Source organism: Saccopteryx leptura, chromosome 1 (assembly GCF_036850995.1).
Source record: "Saccopteryx leptura isolate mSacLep1 chromosome 1, mSacLep1_pri_phased_curated, whole genome shotgun sequence".
In the NCBI taxonomy this organism is placed as follows: domain Eukaryota; kingdom Metazoa; phylum Chordata; class Mammalia; order Chiroptera; family Emballonuridae; genus Saccopteryx; species Saccopteryx leptura.
Window position 1 is genome coordinate 193,177,987 of NC_089503.1, and position 18,313 is coordinate 193,196,299.

At 37.9% G+C, this 18,313-nt stretch overlaps 2 protein-coding genes across 3 annotated transcripts in view; one reads left to right on the top strand and one right to left on the bottom strand.

Moving 5' to 3' along the window:
• LOC136404295 (conserved oligomeric Golgi complex subunit 2-like) overlaps positions 1-8,966 on the top strand; it is a 65,116-nt gene extending 56,150 nt beyond the window's left edge. Inside the window, exon 8 of the mRNA XM_066383651.1 lies at positions 7,915-8,966. The gene's annotated coding sequence lies outside the window, so the exon portion shown is untranslated. The remainder of the gene's footprint in view (positions 1-7,914) is intronic.
• The window catches only part of ERO1B (endoplasmic reticulum oxidoreductase 1 beta), a 66,654-nt gene that overhangs the window by 18,470 nt on the left and 29,871 nt on the right, over positions 1-18,313 (bottom strand). Inside the window, exons 4-9 of one of the 2 annotated variants that reach the window (XM_066383647.1) lie at positions 15,134-15,175; positions 12,776-12,858; positions 10,977-11,050; positions 4,287-4,407; positions 4,098-4,144; positions 280-291 (exon numbers count right to left, since the gene is read on the bottom strand). In XM_066383647.1, the coding sequence (XP_066239744.1) occupies positions 280-291; positions 4,098-4,144; positions 4,287-4,407; positions 10,977-11,050; positions 12,776-12,858; positions 15,134-15,175 (379 nt within the window). The remainder of the gene's footprint in view (positions 1-279; positions 292-4,097; positions 4,145-4,286; positions 4,408-10,976; positions 11,051-12,775; positions 12,859-15,133; positions 15,176-18,313) is intronic. The other variant, XM_066383644.1, reaches the window with a different exon arrangement.

The window sequence follows — 18,313 nt, forward strand, 5'->3', positions numbered from 1 at the left end:
ATATGTGCCTTGACCAGGCAAGCCTGGGGTTTCGAACCGGCGACCTCAGAGTTCCAGGTCGACACTTTTACCCACTGCGCCACCACAGGTCAGGCTATATTTTTTTAACACAGGATAGCTTTATATTATTAAAAACTACTCATTTATGTCATCATTCATTTGTAGATATTTTCTGAAAAAATAAGATAAACACTGTCTTTTGAATTAAAGGAAAAACCAAATTTTGACCATCAAAAATATTTCCTCTACTCGAAACAAAAACACAAGAGTTTAACTCACCATCATCTTCTCCTAGAAGAGAAAATAATAGACAAGATGTTAGAGAATGTCTTACACAGTTCAGATTCTAATCCATATTAATTTTAATATGGGATTAAAACTGTGTGTTAAACTATTCATTATACTATGAACCCTGGGCAGTGTGTGGTCGTCCTGCAAATGAGACTTCTTAATAAAAATATAGGCCAAGTGTGACCTGTAGTGGCACAGTAGATAAAGTGTCAACCTGGAACTCTGAGGTTGCCAGTTCAAAACCCTAGGCTTGCCTGGTCAAGACACATATCAGAGTTGATGCTTCCTGTTCCTCCCCCTTCTCTCTCCCGCCTTCTCTCTCTCTCCTCTAAAATGAGTATTTAAAAAATAAGTTCTAAAAAATGTAAAAATTATTGAACTTTATGACCTAATAAAAAAATCAGTAGTTGGTGTTATTTCTTTAAAAAAAATATATAGGCCATAAAGTACAAGATTTTCACTTATTTTAATATCAGAATTCACAATAAATAATATCAGAAAGCAGCTAAAAACAATCACAAAGACTACTATTCCAATAATTAACTAACAAATATACAAAGTCACCACTTTGTACAGGGCCCTCTCTGAACACTACTTTACACACTGGAATACTTCTGTCTCTGAAATTACTGCTCCTCGGTACATAAACACCTTGACAAAAGTAGTTCCCGAACTGTAATCAGTGAAGCCCTCACTGCATTTCATTTTTGTAATACGTTCTGTTGTCCAAGGCTGTTGGAAACCTAGCTGAAGCCTCGTGTTCAGGCTCAGGACTGGTGTGGAAGGCAGTTAGTGTGAGAGCTGCCAGTCACCAGGCAGCAGTGTCATGGAGAAGCACACAAACAGCACCAGTCAAAGCAACCTCGTTCCTTCACGGAGCACCTTCTTTCTCCCTTCCCTAGTCTTCGGTCTCCCACTTTCATATCTTCTTCTCCTCTTTCCTCCCTCTCTTTCTCTACATAGCACTCTCCTTCCCTCCTCATCTCTCCAGCAGTTCCATGACTCTAACTTATAATATGGAAGTAAAGTATTTCTTAGGACTTGATGGTTTCATTAAATGAACAACTATATTTTCTACTTTAAAAGTAAGTGATCATATTATTCAGTCATCAAAAAAGAATAAAATCTTGCTACCTGCAACAACATGGACGGTCCTTGAGGGCAATTAAACTAAGTGAAATAAGTTTCAGACAGAGGAAGACAAATATACTATGGCCTCAGTTATATGTGGAATCTAAAAAGAAAACCCAAACATCATACTCTTAGATACAGAGAACAGATGGGTGGTTGCCAGAGAAACGAAATGGGTGATGGGGGTTAAAAGGCAGAAACTTCAGTTATTAAATAAGTCAGTCTTGGGGCTGTAATGTACAGCATAGTGACTGTCATTAATGATCCTGTATTGTACATTTGAAAGTTGCTAGGAGAGTAGACCTTAAAATTCTCATCACAACAAATCTGTAACTATATGGTACTGAATGGTAACCAGACCCCAGGTGATCACCTCATAACAGATACAAGTATACTGTGAATCATTATGTTGTACACCTGAAACTAATACAGTGATACAACTGTCATACCTTAAAAAATAAAAAAAAATTTTAAATTCCAATCTTAAAAGAAAGAAAATGACCAAAGAAAAGCCTGGAAAAACACCTTCCAGACTATCCCAACTTGCAGAGTGCAGAGTGCGGTGGGAAGCGTTCCCTTTTTATTTTTACTACTTTTGTGTTGCTCTAATTTTTATAAAATCTTGTGTAATAAAAACATTAAGTTGAATATAGCCAAATTATGAAGTAGAAGAGACAAGGGGTAAGAAGCCATGCAAGTGTTTTCTAGGACGCAGTGCCTGTCTGCAGGAAGTGTGAGTGAACCTTGGCCACACTGTGACAGCGAGCATCGAAGAGCAGTCCGCTCATCAACCTTTCTCAGACTCTGGTTCTCAGAAACACACAAAGGTACAAACCTAGACCAGGAAATTCAAGTTCTTAAATCAGTGCTGGTCTGAATGGCAATCACTGGAATGGCAAGTCAATTACAGAGTTACTCCCAGGGGTTGGCTCCTCTTGAGAAAATTGGATTGAGGATATACCCAAGTTTTATACTGAAGAACCCCCCCCCCCCCCACTGTCTGCCTCTGCAGCAAGGCTGTCCCACCAAAATACAATGCTGGCCACATATGTAGTTTAAAATTACTTTCATGTAAAAATTACTAATGAAATATTTTCTAATAGCCACATTTTTAAAAAGATTTTTTAAAATTTGATTTTAGAGAGAAGGAGAGAGTGAGGGAGCAAGACTGTACTTGCTTCACTTTGGTTGTTCATTGCTTGCTTCGTGTGTATCCTGACCAGGCAAGCTGGGGTTTTGAACTGGCGACCTCAGCGTATCAGGTCAGCACTCTATCCACTAAGCCAGCCCAGGTCAGGCCACACTTTTAAAAGTAGACAGCATACATACACTATAATACAATAAGATTTTAAGCAGTCCTACCAAAACAATAAAGTTCTGTTTAATGGCAAAAATATTTTACACTGCTTCAGTTTTTAAGATTAAATAAACTAAAATTAAATAAAATGTGCCTGGCCTGTGGTGGCACAGTGGGTAGAGCATCGGTTCAAGGTCCTGGGGCTTGCTGGGCCAACACATATCCAAGAAGCCATCAATCAATGCACAACTAAAGTGAAGCAGCTATGAGTTGATACCTCTCGTTCCCCACCCCTCTCTCTCCTTTCTCTGTAAAATCAATAAATAAAATCTTTTTAAAAAGTAACTAGGTAAATATATAAAATATAAAGTTTAGTTTCATGCTAGCCACACTTCATGAGCTCAGTAGCCTGCTGTGACAAGTGGCTACCTTCTCGGATGGTCCAGTTTCAGAGCAGTGCTGTAGGCAACCTAACTTCCTGAAACTGCTCTATGTCCTATGACTCAAAGTATGGTGCGCAAGTCAGCACCCCAGGCACCACTGGGGAGCTTATGACAATTTTGGGCGTTATCTAAGACCTATAGAATCAGAACCTGTATTTTAACAAGGCTCCTCAGTGATTAGTACACACACTAACTTTGAGAAGCACATCATCAGCCATTGGTTCTCAAACTCGGCTACATACTGGAATCATCTAGAGCAGGGGTCAGGAACCTATGGCTCACGAGCCAGATGTGGCTCTATGGATGACTGCATCTGGCTTGCAGACAAATCTTTAATAAAAAAAATAATGTTAAAAATATAAAACATTCTCATGTATTACAATCCATTCATTTCCTACTGCTCATGTTCATGGTTGTGGGTGGCTGGAGCCAATCACAGCTGTCCTTTGGGACACCACCAAATTTTTATTGGATAACGCATAATGTCTATGGGTCATTGTATGGCTCTCACAGAATTACATTTTAAAATATGTGGCATTCATGGCTCTCTCAGCCAAAAAGGTTCCCGACCCCTGGGATAGAGAGTAACAGAATACCAATGCCTGGGTCTAATCCCAGAAATGCAGACTCGGTTGATATGCCATAGGGCCTGGGCTTCCATGTTTACAAAAGTTCCCCAGGAAACTGCTGATACATGAATTACTCATATATTCTAACTAATTTTACATAAAGCTCCTAGTTTAGGGCCTTGCACATACATAACACGTGCTCAATAAAAACATGTAAAAATCTTGAGACTTAACTAAGAGTATTTAAGATACTTTGATCATTCAAATTAAAATGTAAAGCAGTTGAAAACTTTCTCAAATTAAGTTTAGTTACAAAGACATTTTGTACACAATCTCTCAAAGCATGAAAATGTATAAAAAACCTACCTCGGCTGGGGGCCAGAGGATTTAAAGGACGATAAACAGATCGAGGCCTAAAAAAACAAAACAAAAACAAAAAAACCTCCACAAAACTCAAAACGATTTGTTATGTGATATTTTTTTCCAACAAAAATACTCTCCTTCTTCCCCCTTCCTTCCCTAGGTCACCCCTCCCCCCCCTCCCCCTCTTGTTACTTGAAACAGTTTTCTTCATAGATGCTGTTCCACACTCTCCATGCAGACGACCCTTTGTAGCCAGTGTAATGCTCTGGGTTCAGCAACAGGTCTACATACTGGGCAGCTGGAGATCTCTCGTCTAAACAAAAAAAAAATTCATAAACCATCCCTATTTCGCAATGTATCTCAAATTTAGCAGTACAAAGCAAACAGGACTATCAGTTTAGAGAAATGCTACACTTTTCAAGTAATCTCCCACTTAACGGGTACAGTGGTGAGCACACTTGTGATTGTACTTGACCTGGGATTTCTAGTAACTTGGACTTGAAAGAGGAAAATCAACTCCTCCCTTTCCTCTTGTAAGTCAGTGCTCTAAAGTCTTGCACAGCCCTCATCTTGTTAGAAGCATTCATTGTGTCTTCAGTCTTACCATTAGGATTGAAAAGTACTAGCAGAATCATCACCTGTTCTAATATTTTATTTGATCTCTCCCCTATGTACATACTTATCTAGCCTGACCAGGCGGTGAGCAGTGGATAGAGCATCAAACTGGGATGCGGAGGACCCAGGTTCAAGACCCCGAGGTTGCCAGTTTGAGCATGGGCTCATCTGGTTTGAGCAAAGCTCACCAGCTTGGACCCAAGGTCGCTGGCTCGAGCAAGGGGTTACTCGGTCTGCTGAAGGCCCACGGTCAAGGAACATATGAGAAAGCAATCAATGAACAACTAAGGTGTGGCAACGAAAAACTGATGATTGATGCTTCTCATCTCTCTCCATTCCTGTCTGTCTGTCCCTATCTATCCCTCTCTCTCTGTAAAAAAATAAATAAAAATAAATAAAAGTTTATGTACATACTTATCTAAACACATTCTGGGAAACATTTATTTTGTTAGGATATATTCTATTAAAAATAGATATCCTAATACTCTCTAATTTTGACTTATGAAGCAAATGGCTCAATAACTTTGATTCAAATTTGATCATTCCTAGATTTACACAATGGTCTAGTTTTAAAAAATGTCACTAATTTATTTTTACCAATGTTAACATATTGAAGTACTTTTTCCCCTTTCAAGCCAATACAGTAGGCACAATTTCAAGAACTTGTTAAGATACTTAAAATTTAAATAACTATTTTCCATGTTAAAATCTACATGAGTATTTAGTAGGTCTCCACTATTTAGACAACATTTTAATAGAGATTTCTGAGGGACACAAAAAAATAAAGAAAAATAGTCATTAATAAGGCTCACATTCTAGGTAGAAAGCAAAACATACTTTCATACCGATAGACCTATAGATTATAATGACTATACTCACAAATGTATGATCGTAACACGTGTAAGCTGAAGTACTATGTTAGTACTGATATAATCCTTTATTTATGTTTCCCACGTTTAGGTGTCATGATATTTACGCCTCATGTTCCATTACTGGAATGGTAGTGACACAGGAGTTAATTATATCCTGCTCAAGGTCATTGCTGAGGTCTGATTTTTCACACATTTGCCTCCTGAGAGCACATTATCACATGATGCAGAGTTAGTCACTCACTGCTGCACATACTGTCACACATCACTTACCCAAAAGTGATGTGAATTTTCGGAAAATTTTTGAAGAACTGAATTTCAAATATTTCAAACTCAGGCATAAATGGGTTAAATCAACAATATGTAGGCATCTGACTTAAAATAGTGGCCAAATATGTTCATTAAAACAGGGCTTCTCTTCCCTGGCCGGTTGGCTCAGCAGTAGAGCGTCGGCCCAGTGTGTGGAAGTCCCGGTTTCGATTCCTGGCCAGGGCACACAGGGGAAGCGCCCATCTGCTTCTCCACCCTTCCTCCTCTCCTTTCTATCTCTTTCTTCCCCTCCCACAGCCAAGGCTCCATTGGAGCATCCCAGGCGCTGAGGATGGCTCCATGGCCTCTGTCTTAGGCACTAGAACAGCTCCAGTTGCAGTGGAGCAATGCCCCAAAGGGGCCGAGCATCACCCCCTGGTGGGCATGCAGGGTAGATCCCAGTCAGGTGCATGTGGGAGTCCATCTGTCTACCTCCCCTCTTCCCTTCTCACTTCAGAAAAATACAAAAAATATATATAGATAGATAGATAGATAGATAGATAGATAGATAGATAGATAGATAGATAGATAGATAGATAGATATAGATAGATAGAGATATATAGATGGTCTCTCTTCATTACCTGATAGTATATTTTCCTATCAGCCAACATTCATTGGCCAATGAACTGATATTACCCATAATCATAAAGGGAAAATATTTATGCCTTCCCAGAACTACTTGGCATTTCCAGATATCAGAAGAATACAAAGATAATTACAACTTATCATTACTGAGTTATGTCAAGACAATAAAACCTGATGTAGGAGAATACTGGCTCTATTTCTAGCCCTAACATTCTATAGATATCACTCTCTACAAGGCACCCAAAACAGAACAGAAACCACCCAAGGTCATAAACTAATTTAAGACTTAAAAACTAAATATTTTTAAAATCTTAATTTCAAAACAAAGATTCCAATTATGAAGTTAATACAAATATGGCTTTTATATATATAGTAAAATTACAACAAAAGTTTTACAATTTACTAGATTTCTTATTTTAATTTCTTTGGGCTGTTCTTGAGTAAATCATTTGCATAATCAATTCACTTATTGATATAAACTTTACAAATATTAGACATACATATATATTTACTAACATAAGTAGGTATGTACACATGTATAAAGAATGTTTGTGTCTGTGTAAGCCCATACATATGGAGGTTCATCTATGAACTAGTATCAACCTCTTTGCCCAACAAAAACAACTACACAACCAAAAAAAGAAAAACAAGCAGATTCAGATAGTAAAATATAAAGATTTAAAATGTTTTAAAGAGGCAAAAAGTCACAAGAGCAAGATTAAATCAATTTTTAATTACCGTTTTTTTTTTTTTTTTTTTTAATTCAGTGAGAGGAGAGAAGACAGAGATAGACTTCCGTGTGCACCCCAACCAGGACCCACCCGGCAAGCCCACTAGGGGGCAATGCTCTGCCCATCTGGGGCGTTGCTCTGTTGCTCAACAACACGCTCTTCTTAGCACTTGAGGTGGAGGTGGAGGCCATAGGGCCATCCTCAGCACCCAGCGCCAACTTGCTCCAATTCAGCTGTGGTTGTGGGAAAGAGAGAGAGAAGCAAGAGGGGGAAAGGTGGAGAAGCAGATGGGCGCTTCTCCTGTGTTCTGTGACTGGGAATTGAACCTGGGACATCCACACGCTGGCAGATGCTCGATCGACCACTGAACCAACTGGCCAGAATTTTAATTACCTTCTTAAGTAAAAGTTATTTTTTCAATGTTCTTAACATGTATTCCCTTAATTGAACCAAAAGTTAATACCTTTCAAGTGCTTTTTCAAATCATGAAAAAGGTAGGTTTTGTTAACCTGCTGAAGGGCTTAGCAAACTGCATATGGCCTGTAGACCATGTCTGGTCTGCTGCATATTTTTGTTAAGAAAGTTTTATGGGAACATAAATCTCATTTGCTTATGGGCTGCTTTCATGCTATTATGGCAGAGTTGAATAGCTGTAACTGAGACCATATGGTCCACAAAGCCTAAAATACTTACTATTTGTTCATTTACAGAAGAAAAGTTTGTCAACACCTGACCTCTAGCGACAAGCATTCCATCGCATCCCAAGTGAAGACTGTGGAGAATGTCCCCTATGAACACAGCAAGCCTGGTACCTGTCCTCACACCTGGGCCGCCTGTGACATGATTTTAACTAATTTGTTTCTAACTTTCCTTTCTTTCCATTAGTACAACTGTCAGTCATTCAGCTAGTTCTCTTTGGATCCTTACAATGTCTTCCTCCCAAAACATTTTCTCTTCTTCCTCCCTTGGCAAAATTGTTCTATTTGACCATGCTAATAACCATTACCCAAATATTCAAAGAATTTCCACTGTAATAAAATATCTAGTTCTGGGAATCTGTCAACTCAAACCACATTTTTTCCACACTCTCAAGGATACCATTTTTCCCCAAACTGAATTTTCTTGTCAATGTCCTAATTTAATCTCAGTGTTTTGAGGCTAAACCACATTTTCCAGGATGCTATGCACTCCTTCCTGCCTCTGAACCAAACTATCTTTTGAATCAATGTTTGTATAGACCAGTGTTATTGCAGGCTCTCTGCTCATGGACACAGATCAGAAATACTGAGGTACAGACTCAGGATTGAGCCTACACCCTCCATCACCAACTCTATCCCTGTTGAAACATGATTTACTCAGGAGAGCCTACAGTTTATGAAGCACCTGTGTAGTTTTGATGCACAGCCTGATTTAAAAGCTACTGTGTTGAACAATATTGGTTAATTAAGGACACATTTTAAAGGAAAATACAAAAGTAAAAAGTCTATCACACTCTGCAGGTTATTTATGACCAACTACTTTGTTCAGCAAGTACTCCTTGCACAGAGACCATGTCCAGCCACAGTCCCAGGTACTGGGGATACAGTGAGCCAGAACGGCTAGGCCCTTCCCCTCCAGGGGTACACATTCTGGTCAGGGCAGACAGACAAGAACAGATGAACTAGGTGACATGCCACACATGCCCAGGTAGCTCTCTGGGCAAGCAGGCCACACTGCAGAGAGTGCAACAGTGACAGCTGGCTTTCATGAGGTGATATCTGAGCAGAAACCTGTAGCAAAGGAAGAAGCAAGACATGCATAAAGACAATTAGAACAAAGAATATGAAGAGGGGCAGGGAAAGCAGCTTACCTACACTACTAAATTATTTAAAAACCTACCATTTGATCTATAGGTATCATCTTCCTTTCAAATAATGACAGAACAGCAGAGAGTAGGGCTGTTTGGACATGCTCCAATAAACTGGGGTGAATTCTTTAGAATTTTGGTTTTAGTCCAATGATTTTATATAATTGACATAAATAAATAATGCCTCTAAAATACAGACAATATTTTTTTTAATTATAGACATAAATTCATTGGGACTCACATGAGCATTACTACCCAGAAGAAGAGTGATAGCTATCCAACTGGTAGCATGGTTTTATATTTAAGAACTATATAAAATATAAAAGTTACTAATTATTATATATTAAAAGAAGCCAATACTAAAAAAATAGTTAATACTATTTATATTGATGACAGGTAATGAACACATCACTTAATCACAGTAAGTAATCCCTGTGTTTATTTTATTCAATACCTATAAGAGAAATATATATTCACATTATTTACTATTAAAAAAAATATATTTGGAACTTGGCCAGTTAGCACAGTGGTGAGCACTGGCCTGGCGTATGGATGTCCTGGGTTCAATTCCCAGTCAGGCTACACAAGAGAAGCAACTATTTACTTCTCCACCCCTTCTCCTCCCACTGTCTCTCTTTTCTCCTCTTGCAACCATGGCTCGATTGGTTTGAGCTCATCATCCCCGGGTGCTGAGGATGACTTTGTGGAGCTGCCGCCTCAGGCCCTAAAAATAGCTTGGTTGCAAGCAAGGCTGCTGGGTAGAGTATCAGCCCCAGACAGGAGTTGCAAGGTGGATCCCAGCTGGGGTGATGTGGGAGTCTATCTCCCCTCCTTTCACTTGGAAAAGAAGAAAAAAAAAGAGAAAAATATATATATTCGCCTTAATGATTTTTATCTGAAAACCTGTTAAATAAGCACTACTGAAAATCTTTAGCCTGACCAGGCGGTGGCGCAGTGGATAGAGCATCGGACTGGGATGCAGAGGACCCAGGTTTGAGATTCCGAGGTCGCCAGCTTGAGCGCAGGCTCATCTGGTTTGAGCAAAAGCTCACCAGCTTGAACCCAAGGTCACTGGCTCCAGCAAGGGGTTACTCGGTCTGCTGAAGGCCCACGGTCAAGGCATATATGAGAAAGCAATCAATGAACAACTAAGGTGTGGCAACGAAAAACTGATAATTGATGCTTCTCATCTCTCTCGGTTCCTGACTGACTATGCCTCTCTCTGACTCTCGCTCTGTCTCTTTAAAAAAAAAAAAAAAAAAAAAAAAAAAAACTAAGATAGAAGGTAAAGATAGAGGCCTAATGAATGATTTAAGCCTACTTAACACAATTCTTGGGAATAGACTCCTATAGATTAAAAATCTAAGTCACCTCCATTACCTTCTGTAAGAGGAGTGGCAGTCGCTGCTGAGCAGCACCTGCCTGCACCATCCCAGGGGATTCCTGGGAAGAAGGCTGTGGGAAAGTAAGTTAGAGTCATCTCCAATATTGGAGGGTTTGTTGAGACCTCTGGGCAATTCCAGTGTGAACATTAACTAAGTGGTCTGAGCTATAAGTCCACCGCGGAGAACTACATAATGGGAAGAATCCAGGCTTTGGATTCAGTCGGATCTGGGGTGAAATCTTGTCTCAGCCTCTTGCTCCTGTGTGATCTTGGGCAAGTTACTTAGTCTTTCTGAGACTCAGTTTTCTCAGACATGAAATAATACACACTCATAAGGTAGCTGTAAAGATCAGAAGTAACATACTTAAGGCACATAGCACAGGGCTTAGAACATAGGCTCTCAATAAATGCCATTATGAATATAGTAAGATCCACATGGTGACATACAGTATATTAAAGCTATAACTATTGATGTCTTAATTGACTTCAATGTGTTATAAAAGGGTTAAAGTAAAAATAATTAAATTATAATATTTTATTACCATCAAGTTCACAAAAGTGATCCTGTGAGTCATCATATCTTGCCCAGTCAATGAAAGCTTCTTTGCTTTGATTACTATGGGAAGCAGAAATAAAAATTTAAAAAAGTAATTAAATTTAGAGTTGAAAATTTTAACATTGTATTCTAGTATAATTAAAATTAGATAAGCTGAGGTCACTTCATTATCAATTAGATGATGTCAAAAATTCAATAACTGGTTTTATGAAGAAATAATGAAAACAAATTATATGAAAAACATAGATATTGCCTCACCAGCCACAGTAGACAGAGTGTCGGCCTGGGATGCTGAGGACCCAGCTTCAAAACCCCAAGATCGCTGGCTTGAATGTGAGCTCACCAGCTTGAGTGTAGAGTCACTGACTTGAGCATGGGATCACAGACATGACCCCATGGTCGCTGACTTAAGCCCAAAGGTCGCTGGCTTGAAGCCCAAGGTCACTGGCTTATTAAGCAAGGGGTCATTGGCTTGGCTGGAGCCTCCCAGTCAAGGCACATATGAGAAAGCAATCAATGAACAACTAAGGTGCCGCAATTATGAGTTGATGCTTCTCATTTCTCTCCCTTCCTGTCTGTCTGTCCCTGTCTACCTCTCTTAAAAAAATGTAAAAAAATTTTAAAAACGTAAGTATTAACTTTCATAGATACTAACTTTCAGTGTGCATCAAAAAAACATCAAATATGCTGCTCAAGGTAGAAGTAAAAAATTTGAAACAACCTAAATGTCCATCAGTGGGGAACAGATAAGTAAAATGTGGCATATTTATATCATGAGAACTATTCATCAGTTAAAAGAATGAGACAAATCTCTATGTTTAACATGGATAAATCTAGAAAGCAGAATGTGCAGTGCAAATGGAAATCTGCAGAATGTTAAATACAGCATTATATCATTTACATAGAGGAAAAATAAATTTGCATGCATGGAACTATATATATATATATAGTAAAAACAAAAGTATGGACTGAATATATACCCAGTTCAAGACAGTAGTTACCTCTAAGAAAGAAGGAAAGAAAATAGGTTTAGGAATAGAATGTGGGGACATTAAATTTATCTCTGGTATTTCTCCTTTCTTAAAGTAGTTGCAAGAAGTAAAAAATGTTAACATTTATTCATTTGGAGAGGAAGATATAAGGTTATTTATTATATTATCCTCTCACTTTTCCATAGTAAATTTTTCTTCAATAAGTAAGATAAAACTGCTAACTTTTTAACGTCTATAACAATTATAGTACATAAATACAAATCGAAACAAACAGGGAAGTTAAAAATTTTTCTGTAATATTCCATTCCCCACTCACTAGATATGTTCAATCATTTTATATTACATAATCTGAGACCACTTACAAATTATTCATCTTGGCCCTCAAAAGCAAGTTTGCACTTAGAGCAAATAAGGAAAACTAAACAGAAAAATAATGGTTATGTTAATAGTAACTTTTATCATTCAAAATGTACAGATAAATTGAATTACTATTCGTAAAAGACTTAAAAGTTCAAATTCCTTTTCCCATACTAATCAAGAAGAACAGACTCATAAACCCCACTAGATGAGCAATCTTCTAAATTTTTATTTTTAGTGGAGGCACTAATGATGATTTAGAAATTTAAGAACAAATCAGCCAAGAAGAGAAAGCAAAGCTATATGGAATTTAGGATAAAGAATAACTTCTTCCTTTAAAAATTAGTTGAAACTTTAATGTTTTAAAATCACAAGAAAAACAGATTTCTGATATAAACAACAGAATATTTTTTAATACTACTAAAACAAAACTTACCTTAATGTGCTGTTAATTGCTCCCAATTTATTAGCTTGCTCACAATCTTCTAAGTCTTTAGTATTGTTTGCTGCTTTCAAGTACTGAAAGGAAGTTCATAATAAACAAATTTTAGTTATAATCATTATCTTCCTCTTTATTTCAGGCTCAATTGGCAGAAGAGTCAACAGTCAGTGATAATACACACCAAATGCATATAGATGCATCCTATTATTAAAGTGTGTAAGAAATACAAATGAACATAAGTCAAAGATTTCTACCTAATAAATAAGCAGACATTAAAAACATAACAATCAGCATGTTGATGATGATATAAACTGAGAATGTCCTCTTAGGAACATAATTTAACATTGATCAAGAGCTGTAAAAGCGCATAAACCCTTGAACTGGCACTCACACCACGGAAACCGAGTTCAGAGCAACACATAAAAACAGAAACAGCCCTGGCCGGTTGGCTCAGTGGTAGAGCGTCGGCCTGGCGTGCAGGAGTCCCGGGTTCGATTCCTGGCCAGGGCACACAGGAGAAGTGCCCATCTGCTTCTCCACCCCTCCCCCTCTCCTTCCTCTCTGTCTCTCTCTTCTCCTCCCGCAGCCAAGGCTCCATTGGAGCAAAGTTGGCCCCGGCACTGAGGATGGCTCCATGGCCTCTGCCTCAGGCACTAGAATGGCTCTGGTTGCAACAGAGCAATGCCCCAGATGGGCGGAGCATTGCCCCCTGGGCATGCCAGGTGGATCCTGGTTGGGCGCATGCGGGAGTCTGTCTGACTGCCTCCCCATTTCCAACTTCAGAAAAATACAAAAAAAAAAAATTATGTACCATCACTTTTAAAAGTTATCTGATACTACCTTGTGAGGCTGAGATAGGCATATCCATGGCCCATCAATCTTCTTTCTACTTATAGACCCAGAGAAACTTACATGTGTACACAATGAGACAAAAGACTTAAAGATGCAACGGCATCATTGTTTGTAATAGCAAAACACCAAAGGCAACTAATATGTCCATCAACACAGGACATGATATAGTCACACAACTGAATATCACTCAGCTGTTAGTTAAAATTAACTAAATTGATGTCTGTCAACAGACAAAATTTTAAAAACATAATAATACACAGTAAAAATACAAACTGAAAAGAATGTTTTTAACCTAAAGATACACAAAAATATAGCATTAAAATATTTTTAAATTCCATAGAAATTATCTATATATAGTGTGGACACATGTATAATAAAGTATAAAAATAAAAAGTATCAGAGAAGATCTGACCAGGCAGTGGTGCAGTGGATAGAGCGTTGGACTGGGATGCAGAGGACCCCAAGATTGCCAGCTTGAGTGCGAGTTCATCTGGTTTGAGCAAAGCTCACCAGCTTGGACCCAAGGTCGCTGGCTGGAGCAAGGGGTTACTCAGTCTGCTGCAGGCCAGTGGTCAAGGCATATGAGAAAGCAATCAATGAACAACTAAGGTGTCACAACAGAAAACTAATGATTGATGCTTCTCATCTCTCTCCATTCCTGTCTGTCCCTATCTATCCCTCTATCTGACTCTCTCTCTGTCTCTGTAAAAAAAAAAAAAGTATCAGAGAAGAATACACACAGTCTTGAGAAAAGTGTCTAGCTCTGGGGAGGGAGGACACAGAATGGGGTTGGGAAGAGTCCAGAAGGAATTTCAACTGTCTTTATACTCTTTGTTTACTTGAGATCTGAAACAAAAATAAATAAGTGTGTGAACACAAACACAGGGTAGAAAGACCACTTGGGGGGAGAGAGTGCCAGAAGAAATAGAGAAGCCATGCATCACATGGAGCAGAGCAGGGGTACAAGGACCTTCACATGTATGTGCAATAGCAAAAAGTGTACTGTTATCTAAAGTGTTTTATGTACTATTATCTACAAGTGTGTGTTATCTAAAAATATGTGAATGACATAGGAAATTATGGCATGCTCAGAAGAGGGAAAGGGTAATCTTTGAAAAGAAATATTTTAATTCCATTTAAAAGTACTAAGTTCAAAATATTTTGATAATTGTTTACTCTGTACACTATAATCCTGACTAGCTGAAACAAAAGACTAAAAATACACAAACAACAAAACACTCTCTAGAAGGTCATGTGACACTATAGTAACACTCTGCAGTTCTTCCAGAGGTTCCAAGAACAGAACTGAAGTTGTATAATTTTATTTATTTATTTATTTGTATAATTTTAATTGTAAGAATATACAACCCCTCTGCTTGGTGCGAGAATTAGGAATTAGGGAGTCTATGGCAAAATTTGCCCATTCCTAACCAACCATATTACTGCCTTCTTCTGCAACCCCTGGCAAGCAGTAGAAACATTCAAAGAAGAGCGACTCACCTTATTAGAACTCCCAGCTTTAATTCCGACTGGAATTTTACTCTAAAAACAACAACAGAAATCGTTAAAGCAACCTTCATTTTTTTTAAGATTTCTTCACAAAGGCTAGTTTATTCTGTGAGGAGAAAATATACCTTCATTCAAATTCTGTAATTATGCTACTTCTCTGAGGTAAAAGGTAAAGAGTTATACCAATTTAGACCTGTAAATGATAGGATAGAAAGCTGAATAATACAAAAAGTAGGGCATCAAAATCAACTCTAATTTAAACTCTCAATGCACTATTTAATACTTTCTATAGTGTTTAGGTTTGTAAAATGACTACATCACTTTTGCCACAAACTTTCATATCACAGAAACAGAAGCTTTAAAATTTTCAAAATTATTTGTAATATATATTATGCTTAATTTTCTTTTTTTTTTTTTACAGGGACAGAGAGAGAGTCAGAGAGAGGGATAGATAGGGACAGACAGGAACGAAGAGAGATGAGAAGCATCAATCATCAGTTTTTTGTTGCAATACCTGAGTTGTTCATTGATTGCTTTCTCATATGTGCCTTGAACGTAGGCCTTCAGAGACCAAGTAACCCCTTGCTCCAGCCAGCGACCTTGGGTCCAAGCTGGTGAGCCTTTTGCTCAAGCCAGATGAGCCCACACTCAAGCTGGCGACCTCGGGGTCTCGAACTTGGGTCCTTCCACATCCCAGTCCGACGCTCTATCCACTGTGCACCGCCTGGTCAGGCTATGCTCAATTTTAATTTCTGCTCTAAATTGATATTTGAAGCTCAGGCAATTTTGGATTAATGTAGACAGCAAGAGTAAGTTCTCTGGCCCATATGATTAACCTACATTTCCAATAGAAGAACTAGATACAGATTCAACTTTTTTCCTACAAAGCCAACAATTTGTTTTAGACTTAAATCTATGAATTATTACACCTGGTTTATCAAACACAATTTCAAAAAAAAATCATATTTGAAAGCAATCATAGGCTGACCCTCTGATCAACCCAGGGGACCAATTTCTGATGTGTGAATCCATGGGTTATCAAGTAACAGCAAATTATGAAAAAATTTTCATGTTTCTTAAATTTAAACCAAATAATCAAAATAAATATATTCCTATCAGCCTGAAGAATGTAAATAATAATGATTATGATAATGATATATTTTTCCTAATCAATAAAAGATTATATAGATAAAAATGTTACTTGCTGCCAGCATTTTATCATTTCAGTGTTTTCTACTAGTACCTCTAACAGAGGGTAGAAGAGAAAAGCTGCAAAACTCAAATCATATCTAACAGTCACAGTTATAAGACCTCAAACTTAAAATATGGAATAAATACTAGCCAAAAGTACCGTCTGACCACTGTGGTCCTCTAGCATAGTATAGCATAGTATAGCACAGCACAGCACAGCATAGCATAGTATGGTGTCAAAGTCAAAGTCTAACCGCAATTTAAAAGGTCTGATGCTAAATGCAGTTAACTTGCCTAAAGCAAATCTTAGCACAAGCCATTTAGAAACATGGCGTAAATACCACAGAATAACCACCATCATGAAAACATAAAAAATCACAAAAAAGAATTAAAAGTAATTATAAATATAAAGTTAATAACTAAAATCAAGCACAAAATAAATCTACTTGTTGCCACTAACACAAACAATATGCAGCAGTCTGAGAATTACAAAATTGTGACCCTCGTGATTACACTCCAAATTATGGAATGTCAAATTTAACTCTGTGTCATGGCAAGTGTGAGTTCAATATGAAATGCCTACTGAATTTTACCCCAAAGATAGAGAAATACAAATATCCTCACATCACTTGAAAGAACAACATGAAGGGATCATTTTTACCTCTGGGGAAAAAGGGCAGGTAATAGGATTGGAATGGGAATACACAGGAATTTTGAAATGCATATAAATGTCGTATTTCTTATGTTTGGGATTCATTTACAAATAACACTTTCATTTATTCTTATTAGAAACTTAAGACTAAGGAGGATAACTCACTGTAGACAATAAATATTTTAACATAAAACAACTTAAAAATACATACTGTACAAAGCCAAACAACTCTACAATTCAGCAATAAAACAGTAACTCTAAAAAATGAGCAAAGGTCTAAACAGACATTTCTCCAAAGATATACAAATGGTCAATAAGTACCTGAAAAGATACTTAACATTATTGGCCATCAGGGAAATGCAAATCAAAACCAAAATGAGATACCATTAACAAGGATGGCTAAAATAAAAAAGACAAATGATAACAAATGTTGACAGGTGTGCACAGAAATTGGAACCATCACAGTATTGCTGGGAATGCAAAATGGTGCAGCTACATTGGAAAGAGCTTGGCAGTTCCTCAAGAACAGTTAAAGTTTAGTATGATCCAGCAACTGCACTCCAAGGTGTGCACTTAAGAGAACTAAAAACATATGTCCACACAAAAACTTGCACCTGAATGTTCATAGCAGCATTATTCTCAGTAACCAAAATGTGGAGACAACCCAAATGTCCATCAACTGATGAATACACAAGATGAGGTTTTTAATACAATAAAGTATTACTAAGCAACAGTAACTTCTGATACACCCTACAATGTGAGTGAACCTTGAAAATGTTATGCTAAGCAAAAGCCAGTCACAAAAGACCATGTATTATAAGCCAAAGCAGAAAGTAAAATGAAAATACTGTATAGCTAACAACAAATTACTGATTAAAAAATACAATTAATTATGCTAGATGTCAAAACACAAAATCTGCCTGACCGGACGGTGGTGCAGTGAATAGAGCATCGGACTGGGATGCGGAAGACCCAGGTTCGAGACCCCAAGGTCGCCAGCTTGAGCGAGGGCTCATCTGGTTTGAGCAAAAGCTCACCAGCTTGAGCCCAAGGTCGCTGGCTCGAGCAAGGGGTTACTTGGTCTGCTGAAGGCCCGCGGTCAAGGCACGTATGAGAAGGCAATCAATGAACAATTAAGGTGTTGCAATGCGCAACAAAAAACTAATGATTGATGCTTCTCATCTCTCCGTTCCTGTCTGTCTGTCCCTGTCTATCCCTCTCTCTGACTCTCTCTCTGTCTCTGTAAAAAAACAAAAAAAAACAAAAAACCCCACAAAATCTAAAATTTAACATTCCATTACTAAAAAGTGTAGCCATCTTTTTCCATT